The 20646-nt window shown below is 36.2% G+C and overlaps 1 protein-coding gene across 2 annotated transcripts in view; it reads left to right on the top strand.

The window, feature by feature from the left end:
• The window catches only part of SEC24A (SEC24 homolog A, COPII coat complex component), a 68881-nt gene that overhangs the window by 34754 nt on the left and 13481 nt on the right, over nt 1–20646 (top strand). The window contains exons 9-16 of one of the 2 annotated variants that reach the window (XM_043465482.1): nt 500–609; nt 3887–3999; nt 5454–5572; nt 9804–9859; nt 10953–11159; nt 12419–12539; nt 12847–13005; nt 16289–16462. In XM_043465482.1, the coding sequence (XP_043321417.1) occupies nt 500–609; nt 3887–3999; nt 5454–5572; nt 9804–9859; nt 10953–11159; nt 12419–12539; nt 12847–13005; nt 16289–16462 (1059 nt within the window). Of the gene's footprint in view, nt 1–499; nt 610–3886; nt 4000–5453; nt 5573–9803; nt 9860–10231; nt 10901–10952; nt 11160–12418; nt 12540–12846; nt 13006–16288; nt 16463–20646 lie in introns of those variants that run through there. The other variant, XM_043465483.1, reaches the window with a different exon arrangement.

The following is a 20646-nucleotide window of genomic DNA, read 5'->3' as shown; positions in this document are numbered from 1 at the left end:
GTCTGTAAACAACATCAAATGTTACTATCCTTTTACCACTGTGAAATTTAAGACAAAGTTTAGTCTTGCGTTTAAGAAAATAATTAGCACTTAATGAGTTTTTATCATCCTCTTAAAGTATTTTAGGAAAGCAGCTTTCCAGGAATTAAGAGAAAAAGGATATTAGAAAATAGGAAAAGTCATAGTACTTGTAATTGTAAAAGGAAAACATACTTAGTGCTGTTCATTATGGAGAGAAATTAAATGGAACTCAAAAATAAAGTATATTTAACCCAGACTTCCCTATCAGTCCAGTGGTTATTGAGTGGGTTCAATCCCTGGTTGGGATCCCACATGCCTCACAGCATGGCCAAGTTTAAAAAAAAAAGTGCATTTAGCTTTTAATATTTAGTTTATATTGAATTATATATGAATCCCTAAATTAAGAAAACAGCCAAATGCAAGCTGTATTAAACGTAATCCTTTCAGTTTTAACAGTGTATGTTGTTAATTCACATAGTTCCTGAAGAATTCATGTACAACCCTTTGACCAGAGTCTATGGAGAACCTCACAGAAGACCTGAAGTTCAAAATGCTACAATTGAGTTTATGGCTCCTTCAGAATACATGGTAAAGTTTCACTTTTTATGTAGCATAAATACTTCATAATACTGGGTTTTAAATATACCATATAGTTTTTTAATGAAATTTTATATTTTTAACTTATAAAAGTTATCCTGTTCATTATAAACATAGTTAATTTGTATATAAGGGTAAGTTTGGAGAGTGAAAGTATATGCGAAGTTCCGTTTTATTTCTTGGGTATCCATTCAGAAATCTGCAATAGAGTATTGGGATCATACTTACTTTTAGGTCTCTTCTAGGCTTCTGCTATTACAAATAATAATGTGATGTGTATCCTCTTCAAGTACTTATATATACACTTGTGTGAGTATCTGAGGTCTTGCATTTGAAAAGATAATAATTATGCCTAATGTTTGATTAGTACTGTCCATTTTACAAACCACATATATCTCTTTGATCATCAGAAACAACTCTTACTTAAGCACTGTTCATCCTGTTTTACAGGTATGAAACAGATTTACTTAAGTGACTTGCAAAATCCAGAACTTTTGGTTTCTCTTTCTCTATGCAGTAATTGCCTCTAAGAAAAGGGAATATGGAAGATAAGACTTAATACCAACTTTTAATACTTTATTTTAGTGTATTTTTATGGGATAGTCTCTATCTGGTCAGTTGGGGCCATTTTACTATAGAAATTATGAGGACTCAGTCTATTTTCACCACATGGAAATTTCAGTGTAGAAAACGTTTTTGTGACACTTAAATGGCTGTTATAGCTTTCTTTATGTAAAGCCAAAAAATCAGAAGAATTTTTTTTTTGAATTGGCTTTCCTCCGTTTCTTTACCTCTTAGCTTTTGTAAAAATGGCTTCCTTTACATTTGGAAACTTGCCTAGGTCTGCAAGAGATGTTGCTTCTTCCAGACTTACTTCTTGGACAGCAGATTCTATGAATTTGGCAAGTGATATGTGCAAAAAAATATAAAAGTATATTATACATCAAGTTCTGAGTGTGATTATTTGATGCTTTTTATTGAATTGAAGACAAATATTTGAGCTTGGAAGTTTAAAATGTACTTGTACATTTTTCTGCAATTTTTAAAATATACTTGTACATTTTCTGCAAGTATATACAAAATACACTTGTACATTTTTCTGCAAGTTTAAAATATACTTGTGCATTTTTCTGCAACTGGTTGAAATGTGTTGGTTAAATAACCAACTCAAGTTGACTTGATTTGTCATTTTCAGAACTGTAATTTCTCTAAATTGTGAAATATGATGAAAGCCTATGAATCATGAATATATAGGTTACCAACTAACCATAATACCACTGTTTCACCACTCAGGTCCAAAAATTGAACATTGCCAATACTCTCAAAAGGTTTTCTTTTTAAAAAATATTTATTTACTAATTCCTTCCTGAAGTTGCTCATTTGTGTGTCCTACTCTTTGCAACCCCATGTACTGTAGCCTACCAGGCTTCTCCGTCCATGGGATTTTTCAGGCAAGAGTACTGGAGTGGGTTGCCATTTCCTTCTCCAGGGGATCTTCCCAACCGAGGGATCGAACCCAGGTCTCCTGCATTGTAGGCAGACGCTTTACCCTCTGAGCCACCAGGGAAGCCCATTTATTAATTAGATAGGTGCAAAAGTAATTATGGTTCTGGACCCTGAATTTTAAATCATTTTAACTAGTCTCAACCAGCTCTTTATTAATAAAAATAGGAACCACTGCAACACATTTTTGTCAATGAGAAATAAGTTTGTTTATGCCTGTAGCATAAAAATCCATGCTTCAGGATTCAGCAAACTCTTGGAAAGCATTTTCTGCATCCTGCTGGTTGTGGAAGCGTTTTCCCTGCAGAAAGTTGTCAAGATACTTGAAGGAGTGGTAGTTGGTTGACAAGAAGTCAGGTGAATATGGCAGATGAGGCAAAAATGTTGTGGCCCAATTTGTTCAATTTTTGAGATGTTGATTGTGGGACAGGTGGTTGGGCATTGTCGTGAAGAATTGGGTCCTTTCTGTTGACCAATGCTGGCTGCAGGTGTTGCAGTTTTCAGTGTATCTCATCGATTTGCTGAGCATACTTCTCAGATCTAATGGTTTTTCTGGGATTCAGAAAGCTGTAGTGGATCAGATTGGCCCCAGACCACCAAACAGTGACCAGGACCCTTTATTTGGTGCAAGTTTGGCTTTGGGAAGCACTTTGGAGCTTCTTCTAGGTCCAGCCATTGAACTGATAGTTGCGGGTTGTTGTATACAATCCACTTTTTGTCACAAGTCACAATCCAATTGAGAAATGGTTTGTGTTTGTTGCATGGAATAAGAGAAGATGACACTTCAAAATGACAACCTCTTTGATTTGCGGTCAGCTCATGAGGGCACCCACTTACTGAGCTTCTGCACGTTTCCAGTTTGCTTCAAATGCCAAATGACTGTAGAATGGTCGACATTGAGCTCTTGGGCAACTTCTCGTGTAGTTTTAAGAGGATCAGCTTTGATGATTGCTCTCAGTTGTTTGTGGTCAACTTCCAGTGGTTGGCCACTGTGCCTCTTATCTTCAAGGCTCTCATCTCTTTTGCAAAGCTTCTTGAACCACTACTGCACTGTTCATTCATTAGAAGTTCCTTGGCCAAAGGCATTGTTGATGTTGTGAGTTGTCTCTGCTGCTTTATAACCCATTTTGAACGCCGATAAGAAAATTGCAAGAATTCGCTTTTTGTCTAGTAACAATTTCTATAGTCTAAAATACATACAAAATTAACAAGTAATAATTCATTAGCAAAAAACATAAAGCAAGAAATGTGCATTAAAATGATGTGTATCATAACCGCATTTACTTAAAAAATTTTCCAATATCAAATGGCAAAGTTCAACAATGCAAAACTTTTGCACCAACCTGATATCTGGCTACACCAACTCTTAGTTGCATCATGCAGGCTCTTTTAGTTCTGGCATGTAGGATCTAGTTCCCTGACTGGAAATTGAATCCTGGACCCCTGCATTGAGAGCACAGAGTCGTAGCCACTGGACCACCAAGGAGGTCCCCTAAAAGCTTTCTGAATATATGTATTCTCCTTCCTGTCCTAGAAAAAACACTCTTCTGACAGATGACAATCATATTCTCATTTTCCTTTTTCTAAGTATGCATCTGAAAAAAACTTCTTTCTATATTATTTTCTTCATTTATTATTATTATAGGCTCCACTTGATCTGTAAATAATGTTTATTTTATTGTTTTGCTATATGTAGACATGACAAATGGTAAGTTTAAATTAAATCCTGTTAATTGTATTTAATGAGATCCTTTTTCTCCTTCAGTTACGACCACCTCAGCCTCCAGTGTACCTCTTTGTTTTTGATGTGTCTCACAATGCAGTTGAAACTGGATACTTGAATTCAGTTTGCCAGAGTTTGTTAGACAATCTGGATTTGTAAGTATCTTAACTCAGGTTAATTTAGAAACAGTGTTTGTATTAATAAAATGAATAGGTAGTTCCAAAATATATTTAAAAAGCTATGTAATTATGTTCTAAAAGTCCACTTAAATCCACAGTTAACTTTAGGTCTCCCTTTCTCTGAGAAATACTAGTTTATTTTTAACTTTTTATTATGGAAAAATTTCAAGGATGTGGTAAATAGAAAGAACTTAGTGAAGTTCCAGGTACTTAGCCTCAGGTTCAGTATTTTTAGCATTCAACTGTTCTTGCTTCATCTACCCCTGCCCCTGCTTTTTCTCCTAGATTATTTTAATGCAAATCTCAGTCAGTATATCATTTTACCTAAAAATACGTGGAATTATTTTTAACCGTAACTAAAATATGAGAATCACATCCAACAAAATTAACAGTAATTCCATAATATGATCATTTTACCTAAAAATAAGTGGAGTTATTTTTAACCGTAACTAAAATATGAGAATCACATCAAACAAAATTAGCAGTAATTCCATAATATGATATAATATCCAGTTCAATTTTTGTTCCTGGTTGTCTCAAGAATTTTTTTTATTGTGGGTTTGTTGGAAAAAGAATCTAAACAGTGTCTACACATTGCATTTGCTGGTCATTTAAGCCTCTTAAAACAACTTTACTTTAAATGGCTCTTACATGCTTAGTATAACCCATGAAAGCTAGCATGACCTTTCAGTGTAATGAAATACTCTTGTGCTCTTGTATGGTAAGGAAGAATGTTCAGGAGCAAATCTCATCAGAAATGGACTAACTCCCTCAGCTTGGTTACAGACATTTTTGTTCTTATCGGCATTTGTGTTTTTAATGTTGTAGGTTGTGTATAAGAATTGTTTGTTGATGAAAGGGTTTACTAACTTACCCAAGAATGAAAACTAGTTTGTTTTTCCCCTTGTAAAACTAAGGTTTACATATTTAAGTTCTTTAAAACGTCTTTTTGCTGATCTTCTTAAATGAATGCATTAAGCAATATAAAAATAAATTTAGGCAATTAAAAAAAAAAGATACAGTATGTAAAGCAGTATGTAGATTTATGCAGTATGTAAATTACATTTTAGAGTTGGTATGTGGTAATTTTTTGAAGTCTTTTTTGTAAGTTAAAATCATCTACAGACTTTTTATATACTTTCTGTTGTTTTTTATATGTCATTTCCTAAGTGATTAATATAGCTTTATATAGGTATAATGAGTTTTGGATTGCTGTATTATTGCTTGGTTTTGTTGATTATTTGGGTTATGTGTAGTGTTTTCTTTTGAGTAGTATATGTTTCCATGGTGATTAAACACTGCATGGATTAAAAACACTTATGTTGGGACATTTTCCACAGGACAGAAGCAAATGTTTGTATGTAACTCTTTGCAGATATTTTAGGTATAATATAAAACTTTATAAAATATTCTTCTGAATTTGTTTTTAGGCTTCCTGGCAACACCAGGACAAAAATTGGCTTCATAACATTTGATAGTACAATCCACTTCTACAGTCTTCAAGAAGGTCTCTCTCAACCTCAGATGCTAATAGTTTCAGATATTGAAGGTATATATTATATACTTAAATTAATGAACTGAGGAAATTTTAGTTTTAGAAATATTTCATGATTGTTCAGCCAATTCAGATCACTTGGTATGATTCTACTATATTGAGGAAAACTTTGAGTATATAGTGACAAGATTTTTGAACTTGTGACAGTTCTTCAGTCAAAGCTCTTATTTTATAGAAGAGGAAACAGAGTTATGGAGGTAAAGTGAATTCTGAACAAGGCAACAAAAGCAAGTTAATGTTAAATCTCATTCAGGCAGTATTTGAGGATAGACATAGGCCAATGGAACAGAATAGAAGCCCAGAAATAAGCCTTCACATATATGGTAACTTTATTTTTGATAAGGATACCAAGACCATTCAATGGGGAAGAGACAGTCTTTTTAACAAATGGTTCAGAGAAAACTGAGCATGCAAAAGAATGAAGTTAGACCCTTATCTTCAACCATATTTAAAAAAAAAAATTAACTCAGTGGATCAAAGACCTAAACTTAAGAACTGAAACTATAAGAAAACAGTGGGGAAAAAAAAAAGAAAACAGTGGAAAATCTTCATGACATTAGGTTTGGCAGTGATTTCCTGGATATGACACTAAAAGCAGAAGCAACAAAAGAAAAAAATGAATAAATTGGACTTGATCACTGTTAAAAACTTTTGTACATGAAAGAAAACTATCAAGACAGTAAAAAGAAGTAGAGAAGTACAGAGAAAACACATGTATATGCAAATTTTACATAAGATAAAGGATTAATAAAAGAGCTACTAATGGCTCAGACGGTGAAGAATCCACCTGCAATGCAGGAGATCCAGGTTCAGTCCCTTGGTTGGGAAGATCCCCAGAGAAGGGAATGGCAACCCACTCCAGTATTCTTACCTGGAGAATTCCATGGACAGAGGAACCTGGTGGGCTACAATCCATGGGGTCGCAAAGAGCTGGACATGACTGAGTGACTAACAGACATACATACAACTCAGCAGTAAATAAACCACAACTCAAAAATGGACAAAGAACTTGAATAGACAGTTCTCCAAAGAAGATGTACAAATGGTCAATAAACATAGGAAAAAATGCTCAACATCATTAGTCATTAGAGAAATGCAAATCAAAATCACAATGAGATACCACTTGACATCCATTAGAATGGTTATTATTTTTAGAAATGGAAAATAACAAGGACTGGTAAGGATGTGGAAACTTTGGAATTGTTGTATATTGCTGGTAGGAATGTAAAATGGTTCAGTGCTACTGGAAAACAATTTGTACATTTAAAAATGGTTGAGGTGAGGATTTTCCTGGTTGTCCAGTTGTTACGAATCCATCTGCTAATGCAGGGGACACTGGTCCAGGAAGTTAACGCTTGTCATGGGGCAGCTAAGCCCATGTGCCACAACTACTGAGCCCACTGAGCCACTGCTCCTGAAGCTCGAGTGCTCTAGAGCCTCTGCTCTACAACAGCAAAAGCCTCTGCAGTGAGAAGCCCGGGCACCACAATAGAGAGTAACCCTGACTTACGGCAGCCAGAGAAAGCCTGTGCAGCCAAAAAAAAAAATTAAATAAATGAATGAAAATTTGAAAAAGAATGACAAAATTTTTTTATGGTTATGGTGATAAACTTTGCATATTATATGTGTTTATCACAGTTTAAAAAATTAACTCCAAATGGATCATAAATCTGAATATGAGACTGAAACTATAAAACTGTTAGAAAAAAACATAGAAGTGTGTGACCTTGAATTAGGCAGTGATTTCTTAGATAAAACACCAAAAGCACAAACGACAAAAGAGAAAATAGGTAAGTTGGGCTTCTTAAAAATTAAAACCTTGGGTAAACAACAAGGTCCTACTGTGTAGCACAAGGAACTGTATTTAATATTCTATGATAAACCATAATGGAAAAGAATACGTATTTGTATAACTGAGTCACTTTGCTGTACAGCAGAAATCAGCACAGCAATGTAAATCAACTGTACTTCAATAAAATAAAAAAATGAAAATGTTTTTAAAAACTAAAGCTTTTTGTGTTTCAAAGGATACCATCATGAAAGTGAAGACACCCACAGAATGAGAAAAAATATTTGAAAGTCATATATCTGATCAAAATATATATCTAGATCATGCAAGGAATTTCTACAGCTTAATAAAAAGACAACCTAATTAAAAAATGGGCAAAGGATTTGAATAGCCTTGTCTCTATGGTACACCGTATTCAACATTCTGTCTATGCAGTTGGCTGATAAGCCCTTGAAAAGACGCTCATATCATGAGTTACCAGGGAAATGCAAATGAAAACCACAAAGAAATGCCATATCAGAGCACTTAAAAAGAAATCTCAAAACCAGAATTTTCTGCTGCTCTGAGCATGTCTGGATAACTGGTTAAGTTCCATGAGTATTGGTTTGGGGATTACAAATAAATATTAATAAATAGGTAAGTTCACAACTATAAAATCTGTGAATTATGAGAATTGGCTGTACATCTTTAAAATGCAATAGATTAATAGAGCCCCCCTTCTGTCCTGGTTGTTCCAAATCTCACAACAGAGCAGCCAAGTCAGTCTTTCCCCTTTCTCTTACCTATTCATGTTTCTCCAAATACTTACTTGGCATAAAATAAAATCACATAACAGGTGATTCTGATAATGGGCCAAGTTGTGAATTTACTGATATGGTTCAGCCTCTCAATTTTATACAAAAGCTGATGAATATCCCTTGCTGGGTGTCACATAGCAAACATTTTTTTAAAGGACAGTAGCAAGTTTTTTCAAGGATGTGGAGAAAGTAGAGCCTTCATTCACTAGTAGTAGGAATGGAAGATAGTGCCGCCATTAGGGAAAACATTTTGTCAGTTCCTCTAGAAGTTAAACATAGAGTTAACCATATAACCCAGCATTTTTACTTAATAGGAAAGCAATTATATTTCAATTTATTTTAATTGTTAACATGAATTATTAAAAATAAAACAGTACAGAACATGTCTACTCAAGAATGTGTACATGAATGTTTTTTAACAACTCAGCCAAGAAGTGGAAACAACCCAGCATAAACAAAATGTAGGATATCCATATAATGAAATATTACTCAGCAGTAAAAAAACAACATGGATGAATCTTGAAAATGTTAGGCTAAGAGGAAGAAGCCAGTCACAGAGGACCTCATAGTGTGGCTCCATTATTATAAAATGTCCAGAATAGGCCAGTTCAGAGACCAGAAGACTAGAGGCTGCCTAGAGCTTTGGGAGTTGGTAGGGAAGTGAGGAGTGACTGCTAATCAGTGTGGGGTTCCCTTTTGCAAGGATGAAAAGGATCTAGAATTAGATAGTGGTGACAGTTGTACAACTCTGTGCATACAGTAAAAAGATCACTGAAGTGTGCCTTCTGCACAAGTACATTTCATGGTGTGTGGATTATATTTTAAAACTTTTATTAAAATCTTAAAGATAAAAGGGATGAAATCTAAACAGTAGATTTTTTTATATGATAGTTAAATATTTAATGTTTCAAATTATCTGTTGGTATTATTTTTATAAGAATTATGGTGAGCCTTATTTTTGTAATTTTGTAATGAAAAACAGTACAAAAATGTAAAAAGTGAGACCCCCTCAAAGTACTCCATCACCACCCACATTTTCCTTCCAGTTTGCTTCCTTTCAGAAAACAGTATTTACTACATAAGAAGGAATAAATTTGAATACTGAAAAACTCCTCTGATGTGTCCATTTAGCATACCTTGCGATTTACTTGATTTTATAGCCCTAAGTAGGACAGTAGCCTCCTTTCTGAGAAAGTATCCACTTTATGAATGACGCAGTTGTTAGTGGGCTGTGTTACTTCTATTTCAAGACAGAATTTTTGTGTGTCTTCTTAGTCAAGATTTTTTTTTTTTTTTTTTTTTAATGCCAGGAGTGTTTCTTTGACTGCTTTTGGGGCTAAGCAGGAATTCTAAGGCAGGATTCTAAATTGTCTTTAAGAAGCGGAGTACTTGTACAAACGTTACAGAGTGCTTGTGGATCTCTATTTTCTGAGAGACTATTTACCTTTTACATAACAGATAAGTTACAATAGAAACCTAAATCAGTGCTGTTTTGGTAACTCTATGAACATAGGTATACATTGCTGTGAAAGTAGAGCTTTTCTCTAAGTGTGGGGGTGGTTAATTATATCAGTGTTATATATCTAGAACATCTGTGACAGTTGTTTTGTTTAAAAGAAATATTTATTTATCTTTTCAGATGTTTTTATACCTATGCCGGAGAACTTATTAGTAAATTTAAATGAAAGTAAAGAGGTAAGGGGCACTTTCCTATCTGACATGTTTGATTGAAATGTTGAAGGAATGTATTTTTAAAATGAACTTTATGTAGAATTTTGCTTCTTTCTGTGACATTTCTAGGATGTGTAGCATTTTATATTTGCAATTAGTTAAAATTCATCAGATGAACAGCTTTTGAGTTTGCCCTTAAACTGATTGCTTTTAAGTTTAATGTATCAGTTTGTAATAGGGTAGAAGATAAGTCTGTTCCATAAAGCAGGATAAGATGCAGGAAACTTGCCTTGCCAGCCATTTGGGAAATTGGGAGGGTTGCTGAGATAAGCTTCTGGTCACTACGTAGAAGCACTTTAGGCTGCTTTCAGTGCCCTTTGCTTTTCTGATTCACAGAGTGTCATTGAGGTCAGTTCAGAAGAAACTCTTATTACCTGCCTGGAAATTGCCATGACATAATACAGTGAGAGGTGAACAGAATGTGTCTGAAGGGGGGATGTTGTCTACCCTGTACATGCATATATGCCATAGGGGTAACATTTTAACTAGCAAGTCTATGGTCTCAGCTGTTGGCAATGGTGACTTTGCCATAGCGCAAAGTATTTTTTCCCATTAACTCTCTTTATTTGTACAACCTAACCTGAAGAGGTAGTTGTTTTTTGTTTTGTTTTTCTTTTGTAGTAATATCACTAGTTGGCAAATTTACTGGCTACCTTAGATTTTGCAATAGGGAAGAGTTAAATACACTTTGGAACTGAAAAGAATAAAGTGTATAGAGGTGATTGAGAAGGCCATATTTCATGGCATTTAAATATGTCAAATCTCTAAACTGTGATGGTTCTTTTGGATATATTTTGGACTTATAGTCTTGCTGGACTACTGCATGTGCAAGAACTGTAAGGCCCCAATTTTGATTTGTCTTGCTTGCCAATTTATAATGTTGACTTAAAATGGCTTTCTTGTCATTTGACCAACTTCATTGTTTACTGTACTGTCTGTAGATTCTCTGACCATCATCATGACTCAATGTCCTGTCTATTGTATTACTTACTGACTTATTGTGAAAAAAATTTTTTTTATTGTAACACTTTTGAGTTTTCTTGCTTTATTTCACAAGCTCGTCCAAGATTTACTGAAAACTTTGCCGCAAATGTTCACCAAGACCTTGGAGACTCAGAGTGCCTTGGGTCCAGCTCTTCAGGCTGCCTTTAAGTTGATGTCCCCAACTGGTGGTCGCATGTCTGTTTTTCAAACACAACTCCCTACTCTTGGAGTGGGAGCCCTGAAACCTCGAGAGGAACCCAACCAAAGATCATCTGCTAAGGTTAGAAAGTCATCAAGTGTATGATAAGATTTATGCTGGTGTCTTGTCCCTTTGACTAGAGAGATTATTTTAAATTTATTTTTAAGTTATGAAAAACAGGGAATATAAGGAAATGGATAATCATTTCTCTTTTATGTAGTCATTTCTATTTCATTATTTTCTATTTGATTCACTCTTACCTTATGTTAGATCTTTAGCAGACCACTAGCAAATTTGTGTGTAGCTTCCCAGGTGGCTCAGCAGTAAAAGAATCTGCCTCTCAGTGCAGGAGATGTGGATTCAGTGTGGGTCAGGGAGATCCCCTAGAGAAGGAATGGCAGCCCACTCCAGTATTCTTGTCTGGGAAATCCTATGGATAGAGGAGCCATGTGGGCGATAGTCCACGGGGTCACAGAGAGTTGGACACAATTTAGCAACTAAGTAGCAGCAGCAATGCCACCTGCCTTTGATGAGAAAGTCAGGGAAACTAAGAGAATATGCTTGCTAGGGACAAGGTAGAACCTGAATGATGAGTAAAATTAGTCATGGTTGGTTATATTGATTGTCCTGAATTGTTTTTGAGCACCTTGTGTGTATAAACTTATTTTAAGATACATATTTCTCAAAAGATAATGAGAATGTGGCCATATACTATAATGATTAAAGGTGTCAGCTTTGGAATAAGTCTGCCTAAGTTTCACTGCTTTTTAAATGTGTGAGCTTGAATAGTTACTTAATTACTTAATTAAGTAACTCTGTTTCCTTATATTTATAAAGTGAAACTATCAATCGTACTTATCTCTTATGATAGATGAAAAGTATTACATATGAATTGTTTAGAAGTTCCAGCATTAAGCATTTAAAAGATTATCAAAATAAGTATAATAGGTATATTCCTTTTTAAAAAAAGTAAAGCAAAATAGAAAATTCTTAAGCAGGACATGTTTCTTACTGAAAAAAAGAGAAAATATTACAAAACATAAAGGTTCAAAGGTAATTGTTAACCCTCAGTATATATGGTTGTGCGTGTGTGTGCTCAGTCACAGTTGTGTCCAACTCTTTGCAACTGCATGGACAGTAGCACACCAGGCTCTTTTGTCCATGGGATTTTCCCAGCAAGAGTACTGGAGTGGGTTGCCATTTCCTCCTCCAGGGGATCTTTCTGATGCAGGGCTCGAACCTGCATCTCTAGTGTCATCTCATTGGTATATGTGAACTGGTATATAAATTTTATGACAATTTAATGATTTAAAATTTTTTCTCTTTGTAATTATTAATAGGAAATTCACTTGACACCATCAACTGACTTCTATAAGAAATTAGCCTTGGACTGTTCTGGTCAGCAGGTAGCTGTTGACTTATTCCTTCTCAGTGGACAGTATTCTGATTTGGCTTCTCTGGGTAAGTTCTTCCTAGTGATTATTTTTCTCAGGTGAAAGTCAAAATGGTATTTTTATGATGACATAGATGACAAAGTGAAGGAATTCTTATTCCCTTGGGAAGTCAGTTTAGTTTATAATTAACCTTGTAGTCTTCTTCTCTGAACATTTATAATAGAGAAATGTCTTTATTACTATTTAAAGGAATGAAGTCTTTTTTGACAATGTCTTGGAAGGTAAAGAAAGGTCAATTCAAATGCTTGTAGTTACTTTGTGTTAGTAATAGTAGGTGATGGTAGAATTTAAAAGGACTATATGTTCTCTTTCAGGTTGTATTTCTCGGTATTCAGCAGGTAGTGTCTATTATTATCCCTCTTACCACCATCAACACAACCCAATCCAAGTACAGAAATTGCAGAAGGAACTACAGAGATACCTCACTCGGAAGATTGGCTTTGAGGCAGTCATGAGGATTCGGTGTACCAAAGGTGGGGGCACTTTTTTTTTTTTTGACATTTATGAAGGCATAAATGGAGTTTTGTTTTAAATCATCTTTATTTATTTTTGGCTGTTCTGGGTCTTTATTGCTGCACTTGGGCTTTCTTTGATTGTGGCAAGCAGGGGTTACTCCGTGTTGCAGTGCGTGAGCTTCTCAATGCGGTGGCTTCTCTTGTTGCCGAGTACAGGCTCTAGGTGCCAAGGGCTTCAATAGTTGCAGCTTGCAGGCTTCAGTAGTACGCGGCGTGCGTACTTGCAGGCTCAGTAGTTATGGCTCACGGGCTTAGCTGCTCCATGGCATGTGGGGTCTTCCCAGCCCAGGAGTTGAACTGGTATCCCCTGCATTTGCAAGTGAATTCTTAATCACGGGACTACCAGGGAAGTCCATCCTTTTTCATTTTCTTAATGGTACCCTTTGAGGCACAATTATTTTTAATTTTGGTGATGTCCCGTTTATCATCTTTTTAAATTTTTTATTTGTACTTTTGGTATCATAGGTAGCTCAGTTCGTAAAGAATCCACCTGCCATGCAGGAGACCCTGGTTCGATTCCTAGGAATCTGGAAAGATCTGCCTGGAAGGGATAGGCTACCCTTACTCCAATATTCTTGGCCTTCCCTGGTGGCTCAGCTGGTAAAGAATCCACCTGCAGTCAGGAGATTGGTTTCGATCCCTGGGTTGGGAAGATCCCCTGGAGAAGGGAATGGCTACCCACCCCAGTATTCTGGCCTGGAGAATTCCATGGACTGTGTAGTCCATGGGGTCACAAAAGAGTCAGTCACGATTGAGCGACTTTCACTTTCACAGCAACTACTGACTGCTTAATTCAAAGTCATGAACATTTATTCATATGTTGTCTTCTAAGATTTTTATAGTTATAATTTTTATATTTAAGTCCTTGGTTTATTTTTAGTTAATTTTTGTTTTTGATGAGGTAGGTGTTTGACTTCATACTTTTGCATGTGGATATAGTTGTCCCAGCACCATTTATTAAAAAATACTGTTCTCTCCCTATTGAATTGTCTTGTCCTCTATGTCCCTTTGTTGAAAATTAGTTGATCATAAATGGGAGGGTGTGTTTCTGGATTCTAAATTTTATTCTTTTAATCTATATGTCTGTCTTATGCAAGTACCAAACTTTCTTGACTATTGTGACTTTGTAGTAAGTTTGAAATTAGGAAGTATGAGTCCTCTCACATTTTTCTTCTTTACCAGAATTATTGTGATATTCTGGGTTCCTTGCATTTTCATATGATTCTTAGTTTCATCTTGTCAGTTTCTGCAAACAAGCCAGCTGGTATTTGATAGGGCTTTCATTTAATAGGTAGTAGATAAATTGGAGGGAAGAAGAACTAAAGAGCCTCTTGATGAAAGTGAAAGAGGAGAGTGAAAAAATTGGCTTAAAGCTCAACATTCAGAAAACTAAGATCATGGTATCCGGTCCCATCACTTCATGGGAACTAGATGAGGAAACAGTGGAAACAGTGGCTGACTTTATTTTGGGGGGCTCCAAAATCACTGCATATGGTGATTGCAGCCATGAAATTAAAAGACGCTTACTCCTTGGAAGGAAAGTTATGACCAACCTAGACAGCATATTAAAAAGCAGAGACATTACTTTGTCAACAAAGATCCGTCTAGTCAGGGCTATGGTTTTTCCCATAGTCATGTATGGATGTGAGAGTTGGACTATAAAGAAAGCTGAGCACCAAAGAATTGATGCTTTTGAACTGTGGTGTTGAATTCATTTAAGAAGTTATCTTTTATCCCATCCTCATTCTTACTAACTACTGTGTATTATTTAATATGATTGTTTCCAGTGTCAGGGTGTGGGTTTTCCCCATACTACCAAGCAATTAACTCAGTTCTGACATTGCTTACCTAGAGATATCATCAGATCCCACAGATTAAGGGTTCAGTCTCACAAGACTGCCTCCCCACACACCACACCACCACATTTCAGAAACCAGTTGTGAGTCTAATTTGTTACCTCTGCTTCTGGCTATAGATTGGAGGTTCCAGCAAATCCCTCCTTTGGTTGAGATTATTGGCTAGAATGACTTATAGAACTCAGAAGAAACATTGTACTTACTAGATTATCAGTTTATTTTATTTAATTTTTAAAATATTTACAATATTGTAGTGGTTTTTGCCATACATTGACATGAATCAGCCATGGGTGTACATGTGTTCCTCATTCTGAACCCCCCTCCCACATCCCTCCCCATCCCATCCCTCAGGGTTGTCCCAATGCACCAGCCCTGAGCACCCTGTCTCATGCATCGAACCTGGACTGGCAATCTATTTCACATATTAAAATATACATGTTTCAAAAAAAAAAAAATATATACATGTTTCAATGCTCTTCTCTCAAATCATCCCACCCTCACCTTCTCCCGCAGAGTCCCAAAGACTGTTCTTTACATCTGTGTCTCTTTTGCTGTCTCGCATATAGGGTCATTGTTACCATCTTTCTAAATTCCATATATATGCATTAATATACTGTGTTGGTGTTTTTCTTTCTGATTTACTTCACTTTGTATATTTTATTTTATTTTTTGAGTTTTCTGTGTTTGTATTATTTTTAAAATTTAAATTATTTATTTATTTTACTTTACAGCATTGTATTGGTTTTTCACTTTGTATAATAGGCTCCAGTTTCATCCACCTCATTAGAACTGATTCAAATGCATTCTTTTTAATAGCTGAGTAAAGATTACCAGTTTATTTTAAAAGGATATAACTCAACAACAAAAAAAGAGACAAGATGCATAGAGCAAGATATGAGGAAAGGAAAAGGGTGTGGAGTCCTGGAGTTTCTGGAGCTTGCTTCATTCTCCGCAAGTTTCCGTGTATTCACAATCCCAAAGCTCTCGTAAAGACCCTGTCCTTTTGGGTTTTATGGGGCTTTATTACATAGTCAAGACTGATTACGTCACTCTCAAGCACTTCTCCCCTCCCTGTAGGTACTGAGTGGGTTGGGGATGGGGGGAATGTCAGACTGAAAGTTCTAACCCTCTGTAATCAAATGGTTGAATACTCTGGTAGCCCGCCCCCATCATTAGTTTCTTTCCATCCTAGTTCCTTTCCAGAAGTCACCTAGTTAACATAGTAAAAGACAACTTTATAACCCTCAACACTTAGGGAATTCTAAGGGTTTTAGAAGCTGTGTGCCTGGAATGGGTGAAGACTGAGTATTTATCTTTTTATAAACTACATCTAAACTTTATATGTAGGTGTATGTAAATCGTTTTGATGCCTTTTTCTTTTCTAGGTCTTTCCATTCATACTTTCCATGGGAACTTCTTTGTTCGGTCAACAGACTTACTGTCTTTGCCCAATGTAAACCCAGATGCTGGCTATGCAGTACAGATGTCAGTGGAAGAGAGTCTTACTGACACTCAGTTGGTATCCTTTCAGTCAGCACTCTTGTATACATCCAGCAAAGGTAAGCTTTTCTGTTTGTTTCGTTATAGCAAAAACACATAACATGAGATCTATCCTCTTAACAAAATTATGTCTAAAATACAGTATTGTTAACTAGAAGCACAATGATGGAGCAAAGGTAAGATTTTTGAATTGGCTTGTGATAAAATCCATGTGATAAAAGCCATGTCTATGGCTTGTGATAAAATCCATCTTCTTTGGAAAAAATTACCATTTCTGTTAAGCCAAAAAAGTGATCTTAATCTTAAGAGGCTTTCTGTTATTCTTGATAAAGCTAAGATATTTGGTGTTTAATTTTTTAAGCATTGTATTTAACAGATACTTATTAAGAGTCTACTTAGTGTCTGAAATACGTTACGGTAACACAACAATCAAACTGAATTAAAACCCTTTTTCTCATAGCCCTTATTCTAATAGGGGAGACAAACAATAAAAAGGATACATCAGTAAAATAATAATATGTTTATATAGTGACATTAGTTAATGAGAAACAGAAATCTGGTAAAGGGTTTAAAAGGTTCTGAGGGGTGATGGTCTTTTAAGATAGGGTTTCCAGGAAAGGTCTCACAGAGGTTGACATTTGAGTTGAATTTTGAAGGAGTTCAAATGCAAGATAAACAGTTTTTAAGGGTATAATTTGTTTAGTACTAATTAATTTATAATATATTTTGTCCAAAAGATGATGTGAAGGCTGGTTAAATTTATTTTATTTTATTTTATTTATTTATTTTTTTTGTTTTTTGTGCAGACGTTTTATTACAATGCAAAAAGGACAGAGAAAGCTTCTGACATAGACATCAGAAGGGGAACAGGAGAGTGCCCCCAAATTTATTTTTATTATTTTAAAGATTCACAGCTCTCACCGTAATTCTGTTTCGTCTCCTTAAAAAAAGTTTTGAAAAGTGTTATTGTGCTGTGTCTACTGATTTTTACAACCCTGCCAAAATCTATAAAAAGTGTATGATAGATATTTTACTGAAAACTATTAGTATTAGAGAAGTCCACTTTTTGTACTATGATGATAATAACATTGCATACCATAAATGTAAAAGTAAGATAGATTTCTGAATCTAGATATTATTTTTTATTTGACAGAATAATTCCCAGTCCTTTTTCTCATTGATTTTTCTTAACCTATTAAAAAAAAAAACCCTAATATATAATTGAACTAGGTAAAATCTACCATTTTAATGTATAGTTCCACAAATTACTTTTATTTTATTTATTTAGTTATTTTTATTTTATTTATTTATTTTTAATTTATTTTATTTATTTATTTTAAAATACCTGCCTATGACCAGTGCATTCTCTTGGCAAAACTCTATTAGCCTTTGCCCTGCTTCATTCTGTACTCCAAGGCCAAGTTTGCCTGTTACTCCAGGTCTCTCTTGATTTCCTACTTTTGCATTCCAGTCCCCTGTAATGAAAAGGACATCTTTTTTGGGTGTTAGTTCTAAAAGGTCTTGTAGGTCTTCATAGAACCATTCAACTTCAGCTTCTTCAGCGTTACTGGTAAGGGCATAGACTTGGATTACTATGATATTGAATGGTTTGCCTTGGAAACGAACAGAGATCATTCTGTCATTTTTCAGATTGCATCCAAGTACTGCGTTTCAGACTCTTCCATTAACTATGATGGCTACTCCCATTTCTTCTAAGGGATTCCTGCCCATAGTAGTAGATATAATGGTCATCTGAGTTACATTTACCCACTCCAGTCCATCTTAGTTCACTGATCCCTAGAATGTTGATGTTCACTCTTGCCATCTCCTGTTTGAGCACTTCCAATTTGCCTTGATTCATGGACCTAACATTCCAGGTTCCTATGCAATATTGCTCTTCACAGCATCGGACCTTGCTTCTATCACCAGTCACATTGATAACTAGGTGTTGTTTTTGCTTTGGCTTCATCCCTTCATTCTTTCTGGAATTACTTCTCCACTGATCTCCAGTAGCATATTGGGCACCTACCGACCTGGGGAGTTCATCTTTCAGTGTCCTATCTTTTTGATATACAGTCAGCAAAAATAAGACCAAGAGCTGACTGGGGCTCAGATCATGAACTCCTTATTTCCAAATTCAGACTTAAATTGAAGGAAGTGGGGAAAACCACTAGACCATTCAGGTATGACCTAAATCAAATCCCTTATGATTGTACAGTGAAAGTGAGAAATAGATTTCAGGGACTAGATCTGATAGACAGAGTGCCTGATGAACTATGGACAGAGAGTTTGTGACGTTGTACAGGAGACAGGGATCAAGACCATCCCCAAGAAAAAGAAATGCACAAAAGCAAAATAACTGTCTGAGGAGGCCTTACAAATAGCTGTGAAAAGAAGAAGCGAAAAGCAAAGGAGAAAAGGAAAGATATACCCATCTGAATACAGAGTTCCAAAGAATAGCAAGGAGAGATAAGAAAGCCTTCCTCAGCGATCAGTGCAAAGAAATAGAGGATAACAATAGAATGGGAAAGAGTAGAGATCTCTTCAAGAAAATTAGAGATACCAAGGGAACATTTCATGCAAAGATGGGCTCAATAAAGGACAGAAATGGTAGGGACCTAACAGAAGCAGAAGATATTAAGAAGAGGTGGCAAGAATACACAGAAGAACTGCACAAAAAAGATCTTCACGAATCAGATAATCACAATGGTGTGATCACTCACCTAGAGCCAGACATCCTGGAATGCGAAGTCAAGTGGGCCTTAGGAAGCATCACTACGAACAAAGCTAGTGGAGGTGATGGAATTCCAGTTGAGATATTTCAAATCCTAAAAGATGATGCTGTGATAGTGCTGCACTCAATATGTCAGCAAATTTGGAAAACTCAGCAGTGTCCACAGGACTGGAAAAGGTCAGTTTTCATTCCAATCCCTAAGAAAGGCAATGCCAAAGAATGCTCAAACTACCGCACAGTTGCTCGCATCTCACACGCTAGTAAAGTAATGCTCAAAATTCTCCAAGCCAGGCTTCAACAATACGTGAACCGTGAACATCCAGGTGTTCATGCTGGTTTTAGTAAAGGCAGAGGAACCAGAGATCAGATTGCCAACATCCACTGGATCATCGAAAAAGCAAGAGAGTTCCAGAAAAACATCTCTTTCTGCTTTATTGACTATGCCAAAGCCTTTGACTGTGTGGATCTCAATAAACTGTGGAAAATTCTGAAAGAGATGGGAATACCAGACCACTTGACCTGCCTCTTGAGAAACCTGTATGCAGGTCAGGAAGCAACAGTTAGAACTGGACATGGAACAACAGACTGGTTCCAAATAGGGAAAGGAGTACGTTAAGGCTGTATATTGTCACCCTGCTTATTTAACTTATATGCAGAGTATATCATGAGAAATGCTGGACTGGATGAAGCACAAACTGGAATCAAGACTGCCAGGAGAAATATCAATAACCTCAGATATGCAGATGACACCACCCTGATAACAGAAAGTGAAGAAAAACTAAAGAGCCTCTTGATGAAAGTGAAAGAGGAGAGTGAAAAAGTTGGCTTAAAGCTCAACATTCAGAAAATTTAGATCATGGCATCCAGTCCCATCACTTCAAGGGAAATAGATGGGGAGACAGTGGAAACAGTGGCTGTCTTTATTTTGGGGGGCTCCAAAATCACTGCATATGGTGACTGCAGCCATGAAATTAAGACGCTTACTCCTTGGAAGGAAAGTTATGACCAACCTAGACAGCATATTAAAAAGCAGAGACATTACTTTGTCAACAAAGGTCTGTCCAGTCAGGGCTATGGTTTTTCCAGTAGTCATGCATGAATGTGAGAGTTGGACTATAAAGAAAGCTGAGTGCCGAAGAATTGATGCTTTTGAACTGTGGTGTTGCAGAAGACACTTGAAAGTCCGTTGGACTGCAAGGAGATCCAACCAGACCATCCTAAAGGAGATCAGTCCTGGGTGTTCATTGGAAGGACTGATGTTGAAGGTAAAACTCCAGTACTTTGACCACCTGATGCGAAGAGCTGACTCACTGGAAAAGACCCTAATGCTGGGAGGGATTGGGGGCAGGAGGAGAAGGGAACGACAGAGGATGAGATGGTTGGATGGCATCACTGACTCAGTGGACATGAGTTTGGGTGAACTCCGGGAGTTGGTGATGGACAGGGAGGCCTGGCATGCTGTGGTTCATGGGGTCACAAAGAGTTGGACACGACTGAATGACTGAACTG

This window comes from Cervus canadensis, chromosome 4 (assembly GCF_019320065.1).
Source record: "Cervus canadensis isolate Bull #8, Minnesota chromosome 4, ASM1932006v1, whole genome shotgun sequence".
Classification (NCBI taxonomy): Eukaryota; Metazoa; Chordata; class Mammalia; order Artiodactyla; family Cervidae; genus Cervus; species Cervus canadensis.
The sequence above is the reverse complement of the archived record's forward strand: the minus strand, read 5'-3'. Positions and strand labels throughout refer to the sequence as shown.